Genomic DNA, 25,648 nt, shown 5'->3' on the forward strand with positions numbered 1-25,648 from the left:
GCCTGTGAGCTTTAATGAAGTGCTAATTAGATGTACATGCTGGAGATCAGAAGGGGACTTGACGTCTGCTGCTAGTGGTTATTTTATTATCTAAAAACAAAGCTTTAAAAGCATTTCTTCATACTAGCTTTAATTAAACCTCTGCTTCTGCTTTTAGTCAATGGTAGTTTCAAAGTACATCAAAACTCTGTTCACCCAGACCTCTAGAACTCGGTTACTGTGAAACCCCAGCAAGTGGCCAGCTCCCCAGCATACTGCTACAAAATACCTGTGCTTTAACAAATGTGTCTTCAGAAAAACTGCTTGAGCTGCCTTGAGAACTAGTATTGTTGGAGTCATGATCAGCAATGATCTGAAAAGCTTCTCTGGCCTGTGGCAGGACAGAGGAAAACACAGCTGAGCCCCGGGGTCCTGAAGCAGTGTAGCTTGTTTTCTCTCTTTCTCTCCAAGGCCCACAAAAATTTTTGAGCCCATTAGTCGTTGCAGCCAAATTTGACTGATGGTAGAGATGTCACAGATATAGTTCTGTTTCCAAAGGTTTCAAGAAAACCCAGCAATGTTCAGGTAACAAGCCAGCTCCCAGTTTCCCAGGTGAAGGAATAGCTGTCATGAGCTCTCATTAGCAATCAGAGAATCCATCTGGGAGAGAAACTTTGTAACTACCTGGTGTGCAGAAAAAAGATTCAAGAAGGTCTACCCTGATTTACACGCCAAAGTCAATCAGCCACGAGGGACGAATCCATAGGAAATCAGGCATAATTAGGTCTAGAGCTCAAAGGTCAATGAACACAGCAGAATGAAGCATTATTTAAATACAAAGAGGATGAATACAATCTCATGCCAGGGCAGTATTGAAAGAACCTAAGCAAATACCTAAATGCGTAATCATCTATCTTCAGTCACATCAAATAAAAGCTTTGTCAATAGTTACAGGCACGTTACATATTGCTTTAAAAAGCAATGCTTTTCTAAACAAAAGCGCTGCTTTTATTTTACCTCCTTCACTACCTGTCCTTAATGATCCCCCTCCCAGCCTGTCCTTACTGCAGGAAAAGGGGCGGATAAGTGTGTGTAGTTTCACCTCAGTGTTTGCAGGACTAACGAAGAGTAATGCAAAGGAGACCCAGCCCTGCTTTGGGTGTACGTGCCATTTTCTTGTGCTGTTATGTATCACAAACTAAGAATTCACTCCTCTCCTAGGACAAGTGACAAAGCTTGGCTATATTTAAAACTAACAAGTACATTCCTATGACTGTTTTTTTTCAAAGACTCCCAAGATCTTTCAGTCAATGGTCTGCTTCATGGAAATCTGGGAACCATACCCTTCCTCCTATGGAAAATTTCCCTATTTAGCTGCTCCATAGCTCCAGAGAGTTTTCCAAGATCAGGATAAAAATTACAACATAATGACCCCTCCCTTTGGGCACATGGCAAGGGATTCCAGTCCCCAGGCTAATAAGCGTTTCCCAGATCATATATACAGGAGGTACAAGCCTCCCTCCACCTGGAGGTGCAGCTTTTCACAACTCTTCCTTGAGCCTTCCGCTTTGTCTCACAGCACAGATGATGGCAGTCAGACAACTGTACTGTCCTTAAAGGTCAGAAGCACAAACAGCTTGCTCCTTCTCATCACCCAAAATGATTTCCTAAGGTAATTTTTGGAGGAGGAGAAAGGCAGGTGAAGATACCCAGGTACACATAAGAAATTACAATTGATTTGTCCCATTGTTGTATTCAGTGGTGGTGGACAACACATAAATTCAAGGAGCTCCAAAAGATCCACACCATCAAATCTGCGAGCAAAGGTAGCTCGGAAGTGCAGAGCATCAGACAGGATCCAAGCCCCAGGATCGAAAGCCTCCTGCTTGTAGCTACTTCTTTAAATAGCAGAAGTAGAACATGTATAATGCTGGTCCCAATATTAGATAAAGAAGATGGGAAACATTACTAGAAAAACATAAAGTTAATTGCAAAAAGCAAACATCATTTAAAGACTTGTTTATGCTGAGGGACAAGAAGAGCAGTCTACAGGCAACTAAAAGGAAGGAAAAAGTTGCACAGTCAGAAATACAGGCAAAAAAAAATCACCACAGAGGACTTGTTTTTAAGCCACTGAAATCTATGGGAAGAACTGCATCATATTTCAGAGATGCAGATCCACTTTCAATGAAATTCAGTTTCTACAGAAACATCATCCTGAACAGATTTTTATTTTAAAAATCCAAAAAAAAATTAGGCTGTGTGTAACCTTTTGTTAGGTAAATCATACCATCACATTACTGAAATAACTCAAAAAGCTTTGAAGACTGGTTGCTTCTGTTGAACGCAGTGGGAGTTTTGCCATAGATTGTGAGAGATGGCCTGTCCCTCAGTGCAAGCTAGAGAAAAGAATGTAAATCTGCTGGACCAGTGTTTGTGGAACATGGTGCTGATTTTAGTGATGGCTTTTTCCATGCACCAAGCATGAGATCATGTACAGGGCTGTATTTGCATGGTGATGTAATTTTGCAGCAGAAGCTGGAAAAACAAGGAGGGTATATCACGTCCAGCATGATTTATGCCAAGCTTTCCACAACTATGCAGCCTCCCTCCCATGTCGTACATATGTTGGCAGGATGAAAGTCAGAACTGGGACAACCCTGCCCCCAACTTCTAGACAACCTTATGCTTTGGCTGCAAAACCAACTCATAACTCAAAAAGCAACCTCCGTCGGGCAGACAGTTTTCAAGTCAAACAGCATATGAGCTTAATTGAATGCTTACAAAATGACCTCTTGTTTTATACAAATGTCCTGCCAACAAAAGAACGAACCAGGGATATCTAATGGGTTTAGCAATATGGCACTATTTATGTTGCGATCACAAAATATCGGATACTCAAATACAGCTATTTTCCAAGTAGTGTCTTATGATAATCTGATTTACAAACTGTTCCACCGACTCATCTTTTGAGGTAGAATTACATTTTTTTCCTTAAAAGGAATGCCATTCCATGGCATTGAGATGTAAAGACTCGAAAAATAAATTTGTTGGCCTCGTTTACATACAGAATGCTATTAGTCGTAAACAAATAAACTTAGAATTGTTTGATTAACCAGTGAAATTATATACACATATTCTGGAAAATCTGATTAAGTTTAGTCTATGGTTGGTTTCTAACTAAGCAGGCACAGATCTCTGTATGAATAACATTTAATGTAAGATCATAAAGGTTGCGCCATTTCACCTACATCCATTTCGGAACTGACTGAAATAAAACTAATGCTGCTTCTGAACCTCTGCTGCTATCACAATTGTTTTAAGTTAGGAAGCTGAGTGATTCACTAACTAGAAGCAACAGCAAATCCAACTATAAACCATGTGTGTCTTATATCTACAAATTAAGTGAACTGACAGAATAGTTTTCATAACAATATTTTCAATGACAGTAAACTTGGATGTAACAATCAAAATAGTGGCTGAACGTGCATTAAATGGACAACATACAGCTGTCACCATTAGAAGAGTGCTCTGAGACACCTTTTTTTCTTCTTCTTGCATGTATCCTGGAGTACATAAAGTTCCTTGCTAGTTTATGTTGTGGATTGGTCTTCAAATGCTGCATCATTTTCCTTTTCCGGAAAACTGCCTTAGTCTCACATAAGCCAGGACCTGGATTTGGAGGAGCCAAAGTCTCACATGCATTTACAGTCAGGCAGTCACTAAGTCATAAAGCAAAATAAAGGCACCTCAGTGTCTTCTCAACGTGCACTTGGAAGAAAAATCTACAAAGACTTTTCCTTCCAGCCATTTTCCATTCCCATATATCCTCTGCAATGCCTCTTATACAGATAACCTCACATAATTAACTCGCTGGCAGCCCCCATCCTCCAAACCAGTTCCATTTTCCAGCCCACTGTAAGCAATCCTCTGGACAACCCCTCCACCCTGCAGGCATCCTCAGAAGCACAAAGATGGGCATTATTATGAGGACTGGACTCTTGTTTCAGGTGACAATGGGTTGTTCGAAGCACAGCTTTGGTCTGCTTGCAAGGTAAATGCTGACGCCATGAATGGGCACTTTTTGGTTCTTGAGCTGGGCAGGTCTCTCTCCATCCCTAGATGATTTTCCTCAGCAGTGAAAGCAAAGAGAATTCCTGGTTTCCTCCCAGGATCTTGGGAGCCAGTAATTAGGGCACAAGTAGGATGCAGCAGTTGATTTTTTTTTTTTTTAAGAAAAAGCTGGAACAGTGCAACATAAGTTTCTTTTCCTCATCATCTTATTGCGACCGAGTATTGCCTGTTTCTCTTTCTACCCCACTGCGTAATACAAGGCTGCACAGAGATGGACATCCCAATGCTCCGCTGCCGTGCTCTCAGTAATGGAGTATGCATGGAGTTGGCTGAGACTACAAAGAGCAGAGCCACATTTTGTGTGGTGGGGCAAATAAAGGACTTTCTGCTTTCTAAGCCTGAAATACCATCAGTTTCCTCAAGAACACTGTAGTGCTCTGGGCAAACTGAGGAACAAATCTTGTCAACAAGCAACTTAAATCCTCCAATTTTGTAGAAAAAAAAGTGCAGTGTCTTTAGCCAACTATTAAGACTTCATTAAATTGTTACATGAAGGCACACAGCAATGCAGACAACCCCGACGCCTGGGAATGTGCACAGGCTGAAGCAGTGCCTCAGAGCACGTTCTTCAGAGCGCTCTCGTACCCGTGCGCATCTTGCAAAGAGAGGCCTTACACACTTCCTCAATGTGTTAGCACTCAACCCCCCTACATGCAATGCTACATGAAATATAGTTCCTTAGCTGGCATTTTCTCAGAGAAAAAGGTAGGATTTGAACTTCAGTTTGAGATGCTGGTAAACACTGGTATAAACAACTAGGGGAAGGGGGAATATTTTCTATTTTCTGTTCATAACTTTTATTATAAACATGTAGATTAAATATTAACATAGGAAAGAAGAGACATTACCAGTTAGGCCTTTAAACTGTCCTAAAACAGCCCAAAAAGTCCATTTTACGCAGTATCCACTGAGTTGGCAATCTCTGTAGAACCACTTTCATGGTAATCAAAGCCTCCAAAACACAGGGATATTTATTTAATTTAAAGATATTCCAGGAATATCAGCTCTGTCCAGTTCCTTTTTTCATTTGACCCAACAGGCCAGGCTCGTCCCAAGTGTCGTAACTGGCTGGAAGTTAACACTGTCAGTCAAGATCCTCTGGGCCTACTGGGAGCTTTGCAAAGAGCGTCAGTAAGAGCTAGAACTGATGTTTGTTCTCCGAGTAACATGAAAAAACTTTTCCAGTTCATTTAAATAAACTGGTCAAAAAGCAGAACATTTGTTCTGGAACAACAAAAATCCGGATGGTTAAAGTTTTAAAAGCTTCAATTATCAGTTCATAAAAAAAAATATATCTAAGAGATTCCATTTTTTTCTTGATCCTTAGTATATGAACATACGTATTTGTACAGTCCAGACAGCCAACAGTAAATGTGTAAGCACCGGATTTAATGGAATATATGTATTTTTTAAATCCAGTAGTTGAAGTAGTGCAAAGAGGTCTGTGCTTTTAGACGCATAAATTATTAACTAGATACCTGACATTTTCCTGCCTGAAAAATAACTGTGAATAAATGCCTGAAAATATGGGGACTAATAGAAAAAATAATCTTAGGATTTTGTAGAGAAAAATATAATTTGCAATAAAAATATGGTAATTTCTCCTTGCCAGAAACAAGTAACAAAAACATACTCCCACACATAATTTTTTCAGCATCCTAGACATGTAACAAATACTTCTGCAGTAGTAGCCCATCTTTTAAACAAAGTCTGAGTCCCTCACTGTGCTACGTTTTAATGACTACTGGCTTTTAGCAATGTAAGCAAATGCTAGAACATTGTTGATTAGATAGGAAGTGGTTTACATATAAGAATTCTATATAAGAAAGTAATTTATCTGAAAGTATTGGCCCTGATCCTATGCAGGGCTGTTGCCTCTTTGTATTATTCTATTGATTTCAGTCAGAATTTACCCAAACAGAGCAAGTCGGGAGGGCTCCACTTGCAAAGATCAGTTAGTCAAAGAAACACTTATCTTTCAACCTCTCTGTTTAGACAGAAGGATGGGGGAAAACCCAAGCTACAGGCATGTCAGGGTACTGAACAGCCCTTCGTCAGAGATGGAGACTGGAAAAGCCTTTGGGTACTGTCTTATTGCGTAGCTCCCTTTATGCCTTCTCCTGCTGCCACAGCTTTCCCACTTGCCGAGTTGCACGTTACTCTGATCAAATGGTGTCAACACAGGTGCAACCCCAGAGGCTCAGAGGCACCTAGGATCAGGCCACTGATCAGACTGATGCCCATGGACTTTGGAGTCTGCCAAAGACAAGACTGTAGATGAGGATGATGCCAGTGACTAGTGGACAAGATGCTGATTCAAGCTGCTTCTCTCCAAGACTGGATTTCTGTGCTTTTATGGAGCCGGAAAGGGGCAAAAACATATTTTTCAAGGTGGAGTTTTAAAATCAAATAAGCACTTTCCCCAGCTCCTTAATCCTCTTAATAACATTTAGCCAGTATTTCTCTTGGTGAAACTGAATTTTCCCAGTTACCATCGAGGTGTGATGCAGTGGAGAACTTCTGAAGAACTTGTGTAGACAATATCTTTTTATTTGTACTATTTTAAGCAGCATATGAATATCTTTGTAGAAAAATCAGTCCTGAGTTTCATCTCCTGTCTTCAAGATGGACCAATGCTGTACCATTTAACAACAACTTTTTCAGGGTTGGCAATAGTATCTTTCCACTGCTCTACTGCTTCGCTGTTACTGCTATCAGAACTTATCCAGATCTGCAGTAAGAAACAAAAGAAAAAATTGAGTTTACCTGACAGAACACAGAGGCCTAGTCTTTATTAGTTCCAAATAAATATCACGCAAGTGTAGAACGAGATACAACATGTAGACTGCGACTAAAGCATAAGAGCAACAAAGACAGTTCTGTTAGGACTAACATATTTTGGCTTTCGGCTGGGAACACAGGGAGTCTGGGTTTAAATTTAGCCTCTAAAATAGTTTACAGAACTCACTACATGCTAATGTTTCTCTGCTTAATAAGATGTTTTAAGTCAAGCATTCCTTGCTCCATTCAAATGCATGTGCTGGGGTCAAGGGCTCATCGAGGCCGGTGATGGCTCCATGCGCTCAAACTCCAGTTGGCTGCAAGCCATCTGGCATCCCTAGCTAGCTGTCCAGCATTTTCATGAGCATTTAAAATTGCATACTCCTACAGACAGGGCCAAAGCTGCATTCCACAGAGGTTACTAACATGCCCATACCACACATAGTCACGCAGTAAGAGTCCGTTTCTTCTCAGTATTCAATTAATGGATAGTGGCCATTAAATGAGGAAATGAGGTACAAGTAGGAAATTTTCCCCCTGAACATTATCACCAGCCTTCATTGCCAAAAGAATTCTGCTTATGTAAGTAGGTATCATTATTTACAGGACTCTATTTCCTCAAGTCTTCCAAGAATGAGTCCTTTTAAGACTTCTCAGAAACCTTCACCGTGAAGTACATTTAGCCTACACTGCTGAGGCATGATTCCTCAAGAAGTGAGAATAATGTCTTCCAGAATACCACAGACAGCTGATGTTTCATCTACATAGATTCAATATACATCTTGCTCATGATTAAAGACATGCCTGTAAAAGCAGCCTAATCTAAGTATTGTCTACTTAGAACAGCATCCAATTAAACATCATTCTCTGAAGAACAAAGTTAATAGGTCCAGCTATATTCGTCTTTTTCCAGCTACCCAGCCAATTGCTCAAAGTGCATTTTCCCCTGAGCCATATTTTATGTCTTCATGTGTTATGTGGCAGTGTCTGCCTACATAAGCTGTGACAACTTTTTCCAAATAACCTTTTAGGAGCAGAAGTAGCTCATTTCCTCCCCCCAAAAAATAAGATTCATGATTAAATGTAACTCGCCAGATTGAGATGACCTCATATATTGCTAAGTGACTGCAAAATCATACCCAGTTATTTTCACCCCAAGGCAGCACAACTAAAAAGAACAATTTATTTCTTTTCCTATTTCAAATCCAGTTCCACCAACAGGAATCACAGAAAGATGGAACATGTGTGACATGAGGCTGACAATTCTTGTAAGCACATCATTTCTATAGCACCTCAGCATCTCCTATAACTGCATGTCTGCAGCAGGTGTGAGAAACATCACCAGAATGGGACAGTACCATTTTCTGTACCTAAGGATAGCACAGTTCTTCATCTGACAAGGGACATTACAGTTGGGGTCTCAAAATCAATTCTACATTATTAATCTATGCATATATTAAAATTCTGCTACTAAATCTAGCTGGGTCAGGAAAAGCACAGAACATTAAGAACAGCTACGGCTCACTATACCAAGAAGAAAAGGAGAGAAAGAAGGGACAGGATGATGGCAAATTAGAAAAACCAGGGGAAGAGGACAGAGAGAATAAAAAGAGACCAGACTACCAGGTGTTGTGGTGGTTAAATAAATAAGATCACACAGATGCTTTCAAAGAGATATTACTGAAGTTCCAGTTGTTAAAAAAAAAAAAAAAAGGAAAAAAGAAAAAAAAAGGAAAAAAGCACTCTACTAAAAAATAATTTTGTGTTTGGTCACCTATGTTATCACTTGATCATACATATTTAGAATATTTTGCTGATTTCAGCATGGTTTTACCTACAAAGGCAGTCTGATACTGTAGCTGTTGATACTTCCTTTTACACACACCTGTTTGTAAGGGTATTGGTATGATTAGTCAACACACCCCCTTTCTGTACAGTACATTGTAGGTTGTGGAGCTCCTGTGAGTGCTATGTTTGTTTTCCTTACAAAGCCTAGAGGCAAGGAGGAGACAGTATATCTGTAGGAAGGAATCTTTCACATAGTAATACTCCACACAAAAATGACTTAAGGATTTCTTTTTAAAAGAAAAATCAAATGTCAACTCCCATTCTGATGTTAATGCATGTTTAAGAGAGCCCAGTACTATTCTTTCTTCAGTTACATCCAGAAAAGTTTATTAGAATTTACTATTTTGCTACACACCACCTTATTTAAAGTATTTTAAAACTCATACCAAGAAACCTGTGGAACTGGATTTTAAGTAAAGGATATCACGCTAGTTAGCAGAAACCTACCTGTCCTAGGAAGTGTTTTCTTCTCACTGAGCTTCTGCTGTAGAGCTTTATGAGAAAGCTAATTCCTTGTTCAGCTTGGCTAACTGGAAAAATCATCATTTCTCCCCACTTCACTTGGCCATTAGTGGACTTCAGAAGACGAGTCTTCTTCTTATAGATCAAGCCTTCTGTACTAAACATTCCGACTTTCACAAAGAAATCTAGCACAAAAGGGAGGGGAAAAAGGCATAGCACACAAAGGGTTACTCACAAACACACCCAAAAAGGAACTGACAAGATCCACATGTATGGTTCAAATTGCAACAGTTTCCCAAAAGTCTGGCCAAAAGAACTGTACCATAGCTTTCCTGACTAGTCACACAGAGTATGTTCAATAATACTGAATTCATTAACACAGTATCCAAACAGCAAGTGCAAGCTAATGCTTTTGTATGTCAGAATTAATATTGGGATAAAAATCTTCCAAAATACATAAACACATAGCTTCAAACCAAACAAAAATTAATCAAGTAAGACATCTGTGGAAACAAGCCTTGGCAATGGAAATCTGCTGCACAATATGTTAGTCTGAGGTTTGTAAGGAATGTTATGAATTGCCAACCCATCTGAGCAGCAATTTACCTGTTACAAATGCTTTTAGACAGGAGGCAAGAGACAGCTGATGTAACTTACTTGAAGACAGCAGTGTAGATGAAACTGGAAGGTTTTGTGCTTCAAGAATCTGTAACTGAATCCTCCTGTTTATTGCTTGAAAACAAGTTCCTACTTGAAGTTCTGTGCGGCACACCTACAAGCAGAAGAATATTGCCATAACATCTGGATTAAGTTGCTTACAAACTCAGGAAACACCGGAATTCTGTCATACGTTGGGCTCCCACATTTCTATCTGGGATTTCCTGCACAGAAATATAAGCCTGTGTTGTATACACAACCTGCAGATGCACAGTAAGTAAATGCATCTTGCACTTGTCATAGCTGCAGTACGTGTGTTCCAGTGACGGACTGCTTACGTGCAGCGCACATACGGCCCCTGTGGGCTGCAGCCAGAGATACTGGACAGATAAACGGGTCCTCAGTTTTCACCTGGGAAAGATTCCTCAATAGTAAAGCAAAGACATGTAGGGAAAACCGGACATGCAGTTGTAGCTCTACTAAACCTGGGTGTGGAAGTGAGAGACCAGGTACGCTCCACTAACACAAAAGCTTTGGAGTTCTCCTCCCACACTTTTGAATTTTGCAATACAGAGATACCAGCAATGCTTTCCACAGATACAAGGCCCAGCCACTTAATGTTATGAATGTTTAGGGTGACTGCACGCTGTGGCGTTTCCTATGTCATGGAAGTACTTGTGTTTTACGTGGCTACAGGCATACACCGCCTCCCCCCACCCCCAAATGTACTGAGAACTCCAGTCTGACTTTTTTTTTAGAATTTCTGCTAGTGGCAAAGTTGCATTGAGACATCCTTGTTACTCTCATGTCAGACGCTAACGTACTCTGAACACTGTAAGAACAGCAAGAGAAGGCCAGTGGAGAGCCAGCTTTCCTGACAACTTCCATTTAAAAAGACTTTGCTAGTCCTAGTTCTCTTCAAGTTTTAACGCACTTCAGTAAAGCAAAATGCACAAAGCGAGAGAACAACAGGTCAGATAAAGAGAAGTCAGGCTCCAGTTCATGGAACGAGACCCAATTTCTCTTTGCAGCTCAGCCACGAAATTTCTGTGTAACCCTGAGAGGAAGCCGCTTACTCGACGCTGACCTTTGGCTCCTCATTGGCAAGTAAGGGTAGTTTGCTGCCTCATGGGGTAGTGCAGGGACAAATTCAGCAGTGTCTGGAGGGCTCTTGGATAAAATGGTGAGGAAAGCCAACACAGAGAGAGAAACTACGAGATGATTCAGGAATTTACATTGGGATGAAGCAGTTTCTAAAAGAGCTTCCTCTTTCACTTAATCTTATTGCTTTTGAAGCAATATGGTTATGCTTGTTAGAATTAAAAAATGTCAAGTATAACTTATGTTAGAAATTAAGAGTATCACTTGTATTACTCTGACACACTTAGATAAAATTTGCTTTTGAATTGCTAATTCAAGTTTAATTTGTTGAAAATACAAATGTCTAGACACAATCTGTAAAAGAAACAAACAAAGTGAGGGTAGGGGGAAAGGAAATCCCACTGCGAAAACCACCTGCTTCTTATTACACTAATGGAAAAGAACTGTCTGAATTATTACTTCACAGCATGCAGTCTGAACATTAAATATATAGCTATCTCTGCAGTTTCAAGCCACTAGAAAATCTTAGCACTTTTTTCCCATAACAAAAGCAGATTCCATTTGCTCTGAGCTCTTGCTGTGAGTCCTAAGGATCTTCTGATGCATTTTTGGTCGGAAAAGGCCATTACCCGGTGTCTTTTGCTGAACATTTCCCCAGAATGCCCCTCCCTCAAGCTGTGGGCCATGGTGTGGAAGAGCTTGCTCTAGCTCTTTTCCCAGAAACAGCTGCAGTTTATGACCAGAAGAGCTACGTGCAGAGTTCAAAAGTCTGCATTTTTTTCCCCATCAAAATGCCTTTACCCAAGAAAGTGGGGGCGAGGACAAAAAAGAAAAAGAGAAAAAAAAAAGAAAAAAACTGTTTGTTCATTGAATTAGTGCTGAATTATTTTACTTTCATCTCCAACAACTATTTCTAGGTGACAGAACAACATAATTTTGCAGTATTGGCACTTACAGGTGCTTTGGAAGGAGGAGATATATCCAGCCAATGACTTGACTCCTCCGAGCTGAGCTCCCGCAGTGCCAAGGAGCATTCTCCAATTGTTTTTTTCCTAGGAGTCTGCATCTGGATTTTAAATACCAATCTGACAGCCTGCAGGCTTTGCAGCTTAATAGCAAACACAAAAGTTTCCATAAATTTGATGTCCTAGAAAGAAAAACAGAGAGGTAACATCACAATTGCAAGAGATTTGCACCAAGCCCAAAACCTAGCAGCCAAGACTTCCTGGTCCTGTAGCCCCTGCTCCCAGCTACCATTTTAGGTTGCCATGGAATAGTGTGCTTTTACAGTGGTAAGCCCCCAGAGACTCACCACCTCACTGCCACACCCTGGCAGGGACAAAACTCTGGATTATTTTTCACTACTATAACAAGTTGAAGCCATCTCTTCTGGAACTTTACAACAGCATACACACATTGTCACAGCAAATTCTCCTGCGCCTTTTGCTTCAGTCTCTCCTCCTAATTTTATTTTCTTTCACCTTTGACTCACATTGTGGGAGGTTTACGTTGCTTTACCTTCCACCCCCTTAACACTGCTTTACTGCTACTATCAAGAGTCTTGTCCCATGTGACCAATTCTCATTACTTTCTATAGAGAGGATGTATGAACTTTGACTCCTGCCCTAGTGAGAGGCAGTACATCACTGACTTTCCCTGGGGCAAATGTGCACCTACAGGTACGCCAGGTCTTCCTCCGGTCCCCCACCACTGAGTTGCCAAGGCCAGCAGCTCACGGTTCAGTCACCTGTGAGTGTTATCTGTCCTGCAGACTTGGGAGAGAGGGAGGGCAAGAGTACAATGCAGGAGAGGACGCAGGGGGAGGAAGTGGAACAAGGCTTTTAATAGGATATGAGAAGTTGTGGGGGAGGGAAGTAACCAAAAACTAGGCAACTACCACAGCAAATATGGCACAGGAGTGGATGTTTGGTCCATTTAAAAAATCCATTTACATTTCACTTTTAGTTTTTGGGAGAAAAACATTTCGTGTTGTTTTCCCTGCCTCTACTTACATTGCACCCTTCCTTGGCAGAAGATTTGAAATGCACTGGTTTGGGCAGTGTGAGGATTCCCTTGATGTAGATACGAGGATTTTCCCCACAGCTAGAAGGCCAGCTCAGGTCTTTGCACTGCAACATTGAAAACACAATCAGTTTAGACAATGCAAGACTCTGGCCTTCAGACACCTTAGAAACAGTCTTCTACACTGTTCTAGAATTATGTGTAATTCCTGTAACACTGAATATAAATCAGAGCCAGTGTAATGATTGTGTCACTTCGGATCATTTAATAATTTATTTTTACAACCAGAGGGTAAAATGTTTTTCAGTAGATTTTAATGATTTCACTATGTGGCAATTTGACAACAGATAAATCATGAAATCCCTTACATAGTATTTATCACTTCATGTATTTATGAGGTTTCTGACTACTCAAAGTTCCATTGCGTAAAAATTATTCACAGTTCCTGGAAGTGTGTAAAATAGCCAGCATAGCAGCATCATATTAGCTAGCAAAAAAGCCACAAGAAACTACACGTCCTCAAAGTGCTATTACAGTTCTGTCCTGAAGGAACTGTTAGATTTAAAGTCAGTTAAATGCTGCCTCCAAAGCTGCTCCAATTTGCTGCCTTCAAATTTCCACAGGAAAATTTCCACAGCAGGACCAGCCTATGACCAGCTCAGCTTTCTTATCTATGCTGAACAATTCCTCACCCCACAATCAGAAGATATATATAGTAACATAAAGAGTTATATACTACTTTTTACTATTGACTGCAGCAGAACAGAGATTGCTGGGGAGAGAGGAAAAAAAATAGAGAGGAAGATACTTTGAATGAAGCCCAGTATTACATTTGACTGAACTTTGTTTACACGAATACATAGACGTAATTTTCATTTTCTCCTAACAGTATTCCTTAAAGTAACAGAGAGCCAAATTTAATGAGAATTAACACTAAGTATAGTAAAATAGCCATTTGAGTAAATAATGATCACATTATTTATATTTGCTCACATGTAAAACTGTGATCCAAATCTGTTCTACAGAAGAAACATAACACAACTTCACATTCAGTCTTCCAAAGTCTCGTTCATCACCTGATAATGTAATAGTATCTATGGAAGAAAGCGAATTAAGTGTTTTTAGAAGTAATGCAGTATCTTAAAAGGTCATTCCAAGAATAAGGGAACTCATTAGTAGGTGGACTGCCTATCTTTGAAAACTTCTCTCAAAATAAGTTTGAAATATCTTAACACCTACATTTTAAGGACAAAATACCCATGAAGTCCTGGAGCCTGACCTTCTGCACAGCTAAAAGCCTTGACATTTACCTCAGTTATCTCTACTGAGTTTAGTAACTTGTGCTGTATTTGAACAACTTTTAGAAAGAAAAAAAGCATGTGCCTGAGACACCCAGAACACATTTATAATCTATCACTTCCCTTAATCACTTTCACTGCTAAGTTTATAAATTGGCCTGCTTTTTATCTTTCTCAGATTTCAATTCCAGCCTAGTAAACATTTTACTGTTATGCTTTTCTCCAACTCAGAAGAGCCATTTAATATCCAGTGATTCTCTGTCATGATTGAAACTAGGTCATTGCACCCGTGTCTTCTTTTTGAGGAGACTGGGTGAAATTCTGACTTCCAGCAGGGTGACTTTCATGGTGACTTGATTCATTTTTGACGGCTTATTTTGCAGTATCTCCACTTCTCCAGCATTCTTTCATAAACAAGGATAATAGGCTTGCATGCAATATTCTTGCCTAATTCTGCGTAATATGTGTATTGGATTCCAGGCACTTCCCACAAAAAAATACTGATACATGAAAAAGGACTAGAGATAAAGGTGCTGCACTTTATCCTAACAGAACATCTGTAATTTCTTAGTTCACTGGCGTAACAAATCCAGGGATGAATTTTTCAAAAGCATGACAACTCCTCAAAGGCTCATTTGCTCAATCTCCTGAGAACAGGAAGGTGCAAGTCCAAAACTCTTAATTTCAAATTGCAAAGTATTCTCCAACCTGACTTGCTAATCAGATTCATCTAAAAAAAAAAATCATCAACAGTAGCAACAGCTTAATGTTGCAAATGCAAAGGGAAATATTTCATTACAAGGTAAACAAACAAAACATTACCCAGGCTCCTGTTACTGCCTTGTGAATCCTTCCTGGAAGAGGTACTGCTAGGTACACTGGAGAGTGAATCATATCTCTGGGGGCAAAAAAAAAAGTCACTTTATTCAGAGATGCAAAAAGCCAGAGAGATTCTATCATCAGACAAGACATGATGAAAACAAAACACCACACAATTTCAAAGAATTGTCTCATTCCCTACTAATCTCTTGATCCAGCAGCATGGAATTACTACTTTGACCACAAGAGCTAATACAGGACACGTATGGCCAGCACAGATTTTTTTGCTCACTGATATATATGCAATTTCATCTTTATGTGAAAGATGATTATTTGAAAAAAAAAAAAAAAAAGCAGTGTTTTTTGCATCAGTGGAAACTTCTAGTGTTCCACTTTTCAACTGATGAGAGAAATCACAAGATGAGGAACCACAACCTCGTCTGTCTTGTCCTGTCTGACAGCCTCCTCAGGTTTCTCAACAGCCCTGCTGGGCCAGAACAGCAGTAGTCAGAGGAGATATCAGGAAACAGCCTCTTGAAGTTGGGCAAGAGATTGAACTTTTCCCTCTAGTCCTTCCAGTGCACAGTACAATGCCCTTCAGTATTGTACAATGACCTGCAGTGTTAACTTTGAAAACACCAAGCAACAGGAACAGCCACACCAAGTAAGCTGAGTATTCAGTATAACCTAAGTTACAAGGGGAACTCACCTTCATGAATCGATGAGGCGGGCTTCTGAGATCAAACATTGAATGGCTTACATCAAATGGTCCAGACAAAGCACTAGGTCTTAAATCACTAACTAAAAAGACAAAGAGAACAATACAAATCATGTAAGCATGATTGCTAGGAAAAAAAAAGAAAAAAGAAGCTTTTTTTAAATTTAAGTAGACCTATGGTAGAATTGAAACCTAGCTAAATAACATCTAAGGGAGGACGTCAGCACCCTTCGCCACTTGTCTTTTCCAAAACACTCTCCTGAAATGACAAAATGGAGAGAACAAGCCATTAAAAATATTAATCAATTCTATCTTTGAAATAGTTCAAACTTACTTGGTCACATTGGTAGCACTGCTGGAATGGGGAGCCTGCGTCAAGGTTATTTCCGCAAGAGAAATGTTTTTTTTAGTATATGCTTTAGCAAAACAGAAAAGCTTCATCTTTAGATCTAGTCAGCCAGAACTGGGGCTTAGCCTGGTCTCCTTTTTTAAAAGTTTTCCACAGTAAAGATCCCAGTGGCAAAAACATGCTGCCTGCTAAACTTGGCCTCATCTCTCTGGCTTTACTGGTCACAGTGTCAAAGCACCATACTCTGCACCCTTACTAGATCCCAGACAAAGCAAGTCTTAACTCTGACATGACACATGCTTGTTATAGCACAAAAGCAGGATCTTTATCTTACAGAAGGGTAGTTTCCTCAGCAGTTGGAAGTGGTTAAGTAGATCCTATCACTTCATTTCACTTCGAAGCAATACAGAGCTAAAGCACATTGTCTATGCATATTATGCAGTCAGAGTAGAAAATGAGAGCTGAACTAATGCCACTGCTTCAGGAATCTTTGCTGACTCCAGTAATGTTCAAGAGGTTCTTCAAGTCCAACTCAAAGTCCAACTCTCAACTTCAAAACAGATCCATACTGAAATGAAAGAAAGCAGTATGGTTTAACTTCTAGGACTATCTGATGCAGTGAGCTGTTTTTTGTTGCAGTGCTGCGTTACGGTATTTCAGAAGACTTCCATTATAATTCACTGATCATAGCTTAATAGAAATACATCAGTCGTTACTAAAAATTTATTCCCCTTTTATTGCTGTCAAAAGAAATAGCCAGTTATGCTTATTGTTGGATGTGACAATAAAGAATAATTCTTTATATTATTTATAAGTCAAGGAAGAAAAAGAGAACAAAAGATGAAGAAACTTTTGACAACTCGTAGGAGGGAAAGGAAAGTAACAACATCATTTAGGTAAAATTTCATGAAGGTCTGCATGTCTGGCATGAGTTCCAGTTCCTCTCTTGTGCGTGACACAAAAGGGCGGAGTTGTTCGTTAATTCTGCTGTAGAAATAGCATTATAATATCATACGAGACCTAGAAACCTGGTTTGATATAATGGAAGCAAACAGGAGAGACCACCCCATTACTTGATTTAAAACTGATTATAGTTATGGAAATGAATTCCATATTCAGTACTCACGACTTTCACAAACTACTGGCAAACATCCACTCGAGCCTACAGAATCACAGAATCACAGAATGGCAGGGGTTGGAAGGGACCTCTGTGGGTCATCTAGTCCAACCCTCCTGCCGAAGCAGGGTCACCTACAGTAGGCTGCACAGGACCTTGTCCAGGCGGGTCTTGAATATCTCCAGAGAAGGAGACTCCACAGCCTCCCTGGGCAGCCTGTTCCAGGGCTCCGTATGTTCAGACAGAACTTCCTGTGCTTCAGTTTGTGCCCGTTGCCCCTTGTCCTGTCACTGGGCACCACTGAAAAGAGTCTGGCCCCATCCTTCTGACACCCACCCTTCAGATATTTATAAGCATTTATAAGGTCCCCTCTCCGCCTTCTCTTCTTCAGGCTGAACAAGCCCAGCTCCCTCAGCCTTTCCTCGTAGGACAGATGCTCCAGTCCCCTCATCATCCTCGTAGCCCTCTGCTGGACTCTCTCCAGTAGCTCCTCATCTTTCTTGAACTGGGGAGCCCAGAACTGGACACAGTACTCCAGATGAGGCCTCACTAGGGCAGTGTAGAGGGGAAGGAGAACCTCCCTCGTCCTGCTTGCCACACTCTGCTTAATGCACCCCAGGATCCCATTGGCCTTCTTGGCAACCAGGGCACACTGCTGGCTCATGGTTAACCTGTCGTTCACCACGACGCCCAGGTCCCTCTCCACAAAGCTGCTCTCCAGCAGGTCCGCCCCAAGCCTGTACTGGTGCATGGGGTTGTTCCTTCTCAGATACAGGACCCTGCACTTGCCCTTGTTGAACTTCATCAGGTTCCTCTCTGCCCAGCTTTCCAGCCTATCCAGGTTACGCTGAATGGCAGCACAGCCTTCTAGTGTATCCACCACTCCTCCCAGTTTTGTGTCATCAGCAAACTTGCTGAGGGTACACTCTAACTCTTCATCCAGGTCGTTGATGAAGAAGTTGAACAAGACTGGGCCCAGTACTGACCCCTGGGGGACACCACTAGTTACAGGCCTCCAACTAGACTCAGCGCCGCTGATGACAGCCCTCTGAGTTCTGCCATTCAGCCAGTTCTCAATCCACCTCACCGACCACTCATCCAGCCCACACTTCCATAGTTCCCTAGGAGGATGTTATGGGAGACTGTGTCGAAAGCCTTGCTGAAGTCGAGGTAGACAACATCCACGGCTCTCCCCTCACCTACCCAGCCGGTCATGCCATTGTAGAAAGCTATCAGATTGGTCAAGCATGATTTCCCCTTGGTGAATCCATGCTGACTACTCCTGATAACCTTCTTTTCCTCCACTTGCTTGACGATGGCCTCCAGGGTAAGCTGCTCCATCACCTTTCCCGGGATGGAGGTGAGGCTGACCGGCCTGTAGTTCCCTGGGTCCTCCTTCTTGCCCTTTTTGAAAACTGGAGTGACATTGGCCTTTCTCCAGTCCTCGGGCACCTCTCCTGTCCTCCAGGACCTCTCAAAGATGATGGAGAGTGGCTCAGCGATGACATCCGCCAGCTCCCTCAGCACTCGTGGGTGCATTCCATCGGGGCCCATGGATTTGTGGGCGTCCAGATCACTTAAGCAGTCCCTCACACAGTCCTCCTCGATCAAGGGAAAGTCATCCTCTCTGTGGGCTTCTTCTCTTACCTCTGGGACCTGGGATTCCTGAAGGCCAGTCTTAGCACTGAAGACTGAAGCAAAGAAGGCATTCAGTAGCTCTGCCTTCTCTGCATCCTCCATCACCAGGACACCCGCCTCATTCAGCAGCGGCCCCACATTATCCCTAGTCTTCCATTTGCTACTGATGTAGTTGAAGAAGCCCTTCTTGTTGTTTATGACATCCCTTGCCAGCTTCAACTCCAGGTGGGCCTTGGCCTTCCTCGTTGCATCTCTGCATGCTCTGACAACATTCCTGTACTCTTCCCAAGTGGCCTGTCCCTCTTTCCACATTCCATGGACCTTTCTCTTCCACCTGATCTCCACTAGAAGCTCCTACAAGTTACAAATCACCAAAACGCTTTAAAGATAGTATGATCTGCTGTTTGTAGTAAAGTTGTTTAAAGTTTTCAAAGAACTTGGGGGCAGTGGGGGAAGACATGGTACTTTTTAAAAAAATTAAATTTTTATAGGAAAAATTGTCAATTTTTACACCAAGAAAGCTTTCTGTAAAATATAAAAAAGCAGAAAAATTTTAACCATAAAGAGATATTGTTTACCAACATTAACTGAAATTTTGGAAAAGTATTAATCAATTTATTTTTCAGGTTTTTTGTTGCTGGGTGTTTTTTTTAAATGAAGAGGAGGGACTTCACATGCAAATTCAAGAATTTCACTTCATACCTTCCAAATAAACACATCCTGTAGTTCTAAGCCCACATATATGAAAAGTATCATAGCACTTGCTGCAACCAAATAAGCTTAGAGTTTTGCTTAGTCTATAGATGTGCACGGAAGGGAACCATCTAGCTTTTAAAACACATCAAAAACTCTGGAGGAAGAAGGCATTTTAGAACTGTACTCTAGACACACTTAAGTGACCTTTCTTGTGTTTAAGCTTACTAAGACAAAACTGGTGAAGTGTTTACTTAGTTTGAAGAAAAATGGAAAAAGAGATGAACTGAAGGGAAGATGTTCAAGACAGTTTTATAAAACCCATTTGGCTCCCACCACAGGTGCTTGCAAAGCCTAGCAAAACCATATGCATTAAAGGCTGCTAAAATTCTACATGTGTTTTGCTCTCAAAAAAAGTAAATAGAATAGTCTTTTCACATAGTCTGTACGGTGATTCAGAATTATTTTTAAAACAGGACAGACTGAGACATTTCCCCCAGCTGTTAAATAAATATGCTATATCATTCTAAATAAAACATCTTTAAAAATGCATGCTGTTGCCAGCTTCCAGTTAGATAGAGAGGTGTGTGCATTTCTTCAAGTATATGAGATTTCTGAATGAGTCTGCCTTAGCAATCACTTACAGCAAGCAACACTTAGCCATCTATTTTACCCTAAACAGCATTCATTATAGGATACATATACCAATGAACAGCATAGAAGAAAATTTTTACCTAGGTAGCTAAACACTTTCTATCTAAACTTTTACTATCTCACAGCCCTCCTCCACTCTTAAAAACACACAGTGTAAGTGGGGACACTTCTGCACCTTCAAAATCAAACTACAAAAATCTGGTACATAGCGTCACTTCCCATTTTGCACCTGCTCTTATCCTATCTGCTCCTGAATGTTTTTTAGTGCTTGTTCCTCTCTCCATACGTATACTCTGCAGGCATTCCTCCACTCAATGTACTGCCCTTTTTTCGTCTCCCTCAAACACTCCTATTACTGGTAGCTGGAATCTCCAGTACTGCATCCTGGTCTGGATCGGAGGCAGCTACACTAGCTTGCTTTGCCAATGTGTCTGCTTTCGTGTCATGCATGCAAGTCTTGTTAAGCCCCTAAAAGACAGAAAGCAACAGCACAGCTGGAAATCAAGAAGACCGATTCACCAACCAAGAAGTGTCTGTAGCGTACAGACCAGTTTGAGAACTGCTATAATCAAACATGTCTTCTGCAGACTAATGGCTTTTTTCACTTACCTATAAACCTTGGGAAAGGGAGGACGACAGAAAAGTAAGGGTGCGGTGCTTCTTACCTGATCCATATAATTTCCTATTATCTGATTTTGCTTGGAAGCGTCTAATCAGATCTGGCGAAACCCGATGCTCCAAATAGAATGGATTGTAGACGTCATAGCAGGGCCATTGGTACACGCCGTGCAGTTCTGCTTTCCGGTCACCAAATGAGGCTCTGGCAGATTCTGCGGAGCATAAGTAAACACCAAATGCAAGAGTTCCAGACATAACACATGCTGCTTGGCTTCATAAGGCAGGCAGAGTGCCTTCAGGGCAAAGGACAAAACATTTCAATATTATCTACTTCAGAAAAAGGGAAAAAAAAAAGAAAAAGTAAAGAAAACACACATACGCATTATGTCAGATTTCCAGTGTGCTAGCAAACATTAGAATTAAATTGGCCATAAAAAGCTATGCATACTCTGTCTTGGCCGTTCCACAACTAATGCCTAACTAGTTAAAATACAGAAGGGTCCAAAGACAGACAGCAAGGCAGAGAAATTAGCAGGAAAAGTAGGGCCATGTGTACAGAAAACCTCTGACTTATTTGGCTACCTACCCCCAAGACATTCCCACTCGGCTAATGGACCCTCAGACCTTTATGAGGGTCTTCTATGGAAAGATAATGCAACTTGTGACTGCAGTCTCCTTGTCATCCAATTTCCATAGGAAGTCTGTCAGTGCTAAAACCACTGGTCCAAAATGACTTGAATTGTTGGCTGAGGCACAAGTAGACAGATCTGAGAATGCTTGAATTCCAGCCCTTTACTCGGCCCATTACAGCACAGCTGCCCTATTTTTCTTTCCTTTATTTATAATCATTTCAGAAAAAAACATGCATGTCTTGATCAGCAGAACAGTAAAGAACACTGCTGTAGCGCTTCATTTTGTCTGTCTGGAGCAAAAATAAGCCATATGTAACAGTACAGTAGAGAATGGGGATAGGATGTCCTGGACTCTGCCAAGATCTGACATTTGCTCCCCTCACTTCACCTCCCTTGACTTCCACCTATCTGTTAAAAAGTTCTTTACACCATTATAAAGTCCCTTCAATTCTGCATGTGTGTGGCACCACAAGAGGCAAACTATTATTGCTGTAAAATCCTTTCCTCCAGGTGTTAGCAGCTAAGTAAAAAAGAATAACTAAAACAGTGAGATGGAACATGAGAGATGATAAAGCAAGAATTCAAGTACAATGGGCTAGAGCATGACGTAAATTAGGACGAACGCTAGAAGTGAGACCATAAAGAATTGCTACACAGCAGATGATGGAAAAGCCAGTGTTCCAGACCAGGAGCACACTCCTTCTTGCTAGCTTACTTCTGTGAAAGCATGAGACATGCTGCAGTGAGTATTGAAGAGAAAGGCTGCCAGAACTTAACTGCTTTCAGAAGGGATGCCAAGACCTAACACTGAGCATGTACTGTTTCACTAAAGGAAAATGGTCAGACACGCACAGAAAATGGAGTGGAACTGAGAGCAGAACTTGGACTTCTACAGATATTTAACAACAGTCTATGAAGCAAATACTCTAAATACATTTTTTGAATATGCTGGTGCTTTGGCTAACGTGAAGAAAGAATGGCAGCACCCTTCACTGTATTTAGTAAATGTCCCGAAAAAGTAAACTTTGCATTTTTAACTACAACTTTAATGAGGCTTAAAAAGCTGTACTTTAAAACATAAGTATTTATATTTGGAAAGAGAAATAGAAGTTGTCTACTTGACATAAAAGGCACTTTTCAAATGTTTGTTCAATAATTTAAAATATTTGCTCAAGAGAGACAATTATGAAGAGTCAGGTCATTCTGCCAGAAGATCTACTGGCTTTACTGCCTAAGGGCCACTCTGTTCACCAGGTCCTTCAGAAATGATGATGAAGCAGAAACCCAGTGAAGACAAGTCACTGGTTTGTAAGTCACTGACAGACAAGATTGTGTAGAACAGCATGAACAAAGAAAACATTTATCTAAAGGTTGTTAGACACATCTTCCTTCTCCCTGAAGAACATTTGTGCCTCAGAGTCCTTGATGGACTTCCTTGTACAGTATCTTGCGGATGAGGTAGGACAAAGGAAGGCAGACCTGAACCCAGACCCAGTGAGAAAGGGGATTACCAGGAGCAAGTCCTGCATTGCTGTACCTTGTCCAAGTACGGACTTACAAGAACTAGCTGCTGAACTAGCCAGGAAGCAGGGAGCCTGAAGGAGATCGATCAGGCTCCGAGAAGAGGAGGGCCTCACATGTTCTACCTCCAGGCATTAAGTTGCCTGTCCATGTCTGGCGAGGTGGACATCACAAAGCCCACTAAAAAGATCGGGCACAGAATGGCCAATCTATCCCAAAAAGCTCTGCTAGGCTGCTTAGCTTGGCTTTGGTGCCAGTGTTACCAGCAGGGGTGGGCAAGGGAGAGGAGGAAGTTTGCTAATAGGCATGCAGGAGGAGAAAAGAAGCAACAGCAAGGACCTAGGGAGAAGAGAGAAGGGTGGGAGTAAAACCACACAAACAGAAAAAGGTTAGGCAGTACTGCATTAGTTATTATGCAACATGCGGTTGACTTTTTTCAATTACTAAGGTTTCCACCCTCAGAAAAGAAATAACAGTCACATGGGACTAAAAGCATATTATCAGTTTATCATGTCCCTGAGGCAAAGCAACTCTAGAGAAAACAACTGTTCAGGTATGCCCCTGTGCCAGAATCTTCCCTTCCCAATTCTAGGCATCTCCTGGCAGGACCAAGAGCCTAGTGATAGCATATGCCCTGTAACTTACGTTACCACGCCAGGCTCCTATTCTTTTAAAATGCCACTGTGCCTAAATGCACATACATCATTTTGGCAGTCTGAGCATGGAACTAACTGGCAGAGACCACTGAGATCTGTGACCCCTGGCCTCCCATAGAGCAGCAAAAAGAGCAGGAAATAGTAGGGGAAAAAAATTCGGCCATGTAGTAGCGCATGCTATCGGCAAAATTTGAAAAGGAAGATGTGTTAGTATGCTAAGACAAGTCAGTGCATTAAACATGAAAGCCAGACCACCCTCCTTCCTTACTTGAGTGATATGGACACTGGGGATATGTTAGGTCTTTCCTTGCCTCCAATAAATTCTTTGCTAAAGCTTCTGTTTCCTTTAAGTGTTTTCCATTACTTTGAATATGAGCACTGGTGTGCAATTCTCCCTTTCAGTTTTATTCATACAACATCAGAGATTCATAGTGGGATGACATGCTTCCCAAAACCTCTCTGGATGTCCAGAGAGAAAAGAGACACGACCAGGCTTCCAGAAAAGTTCTGCAAACATATGTTTTCAGTAGGAATACTTGACAACTTTCAAGGAGCAGCAGAAGCTGAACAACTGTTTCAGCAATGCTGTTTATGTTTTACCTTGAATCCCTCCAGCATGTGAGATACTAGGAAGGTTCTTCGGCTGTACATAAGCCAATTTGAATGGAGGGACCACAAATGGTACCTCCTGACCATCCAGGGGCAGTTTAGAAAGCAGATAATCCTCTGAACAGCCAACTTGAGGCTTCACTGACACAGAAGACAATGGAGGCTTCTCTACAATAGTTGGCTTGCTTGCGGCTACTGCTTCAGATTCCTGCACCATGGAAACTGCTAAAAATAAAGAGCAAGAAAAACAGACAGTCCACATGTGCATTAAGTTTTGAACAATACTATGAACAGATCTCTTTTATTTAATAGGATCTGTGCTTGATACATTATTTAATGGCTGCTTGTATTCAGTTTTACCAGCATTCAGGACTAGCACCTGGAAAAGATATTCATCCTCATGAACTGATCCAAACTTTTTGTTGCCCAATCTCTATATTTATAGCTAACCTTGCTCTTAAGTAAATTTTTACAAGAGGTACACTTGTGTCATAGAAGAGTTCTTCAAAAAACTAAGATACCAAAGAAAATCCTAACAGAAAATCCACAGAAAAGTGTTCACTCTTAAGAGTCTGAAAGATACAAGGCCTTTACACAACCTTGGGTAAAAAAGTTGGCTTTTTTGGACAGCATTCCAGGCTGCAAGGAGCAGACTTCAGACAAGTGTTATTTTTCAGTTCCAATTCCAATTCACAACACTAACAAGCATGTGGTTCAATCTCGAAGTGGAGGTATGGAAAGAATCTTGGATGTTGTAAAAGAATTTAAGTTTCTCAGGAGTGACAGTCATTTTATTAATGGGAAATATCATCATTAGTGAAGCCAGAACAGCAAAACCCTTAGTCGATGTCGTTAGGTCAGAACTCACGATCATTTTTTTCTTTTTCTGGGCAGAAACACCATTTACAGCATTTTTTTATACATTCTGTTGCCATTGTTTTCAGTGTTGCAATTTAGAAGAGACCACAATCAAAGATCCAGTGTAGCTATCAAACCTGAAAAATACAATAAAAGAAACCGCATTAGATGGGAATAAATGAAATTAAAATGCAGTATTATCAATTATTTAATACGTGATTGCTTATTGGACACAGTCCCAGGGTCAATGAGAAAGTTACTTCAGTCATAAAAGGATCAGAACCATCAGATTTCTCTCACTGAGACAAATTATTTTTTATATAAAAGCACAGGGAAAGAGAAAATTACTTTAACATACAGCACCCAAGTACTTTCAGTGACCCACTCAGATAAGTCTCTGTCTTTCAGGAACACTAAAATTCTCATGTTTGTGTGTGCCACTGGGCTTTGCAGTTTACTCAGCTTTACAGCTGTTTTGATGTGG

The 25,648-nt window shown here is 41.0% G+C and overlaps 1 protein-coding gene across 3 annotated transcripts in view; it reads right to left on the reverse strand.

Annotated features, from left to right (window-relative positions):
• Positions 1-4,933: 4,933 nt before the first annotated feature.
• TC2N (tandem C2 domains, nuclear) overlaps positions 4,934-25,648 on the reverse strand; it is a 39,441-nt gene continuing 18,726 nt past the window's right edge. For 2 of the 3 annotated variants that reach the window (XM_075425839.1, XM_075425840.1), the window contains exons 2-12: positions 25,175-25,301; positions 24,298-24,531; positions 20,936-21,100; positions 15,811-15,902; positions 15,105-15,180; positions 13,978-14,078; positions 12,975-13,091; positions 11,918-12,109; positions 9,862-9,976; positions 9,190-9,389; positions 4,934-6,844 (exon numbers count right to left, since the gene is read on the reverse strand). In XM_075425839.1, the coding sequence (XP_075281954.1) occupies positions 6,734-6,844; positions 9,190-9,389; positions 9,862-9,976; positions 11,918-12,109; positions 12,975-13,091; positions 13,978-14,078; positions 15,105-15,180; positions 15,811-15,902; positions 20,936-21,100; positions 24,298-24,531; positions 25,175-25,241 (1,470 nt within the window). In that variant the 5' untranslated portion in view covers positions 25,242-25,301 and the 3' untranslated portion in view covers positions 4,934-6,733. The other variant, XM_075425841.1, reaches the window with a different exon arrangement.

The sequence above is a fragment of the Opisthocomus hoazin genome, chromosome 7 (assembly GCF_030867145.1).
Source record: "Opisthocomus hoazin isolate bOpiHoa1 chromosome 7, bOpiHoa1.hap1, whole genome shotgun sequence".
Lineage (NCBI taxonomy): Eukaryota > Metazoa > Chordata > Aves > Opisthocomiformes > Opisthocomidae > Opisthocomus > Opisthocomus hoazin.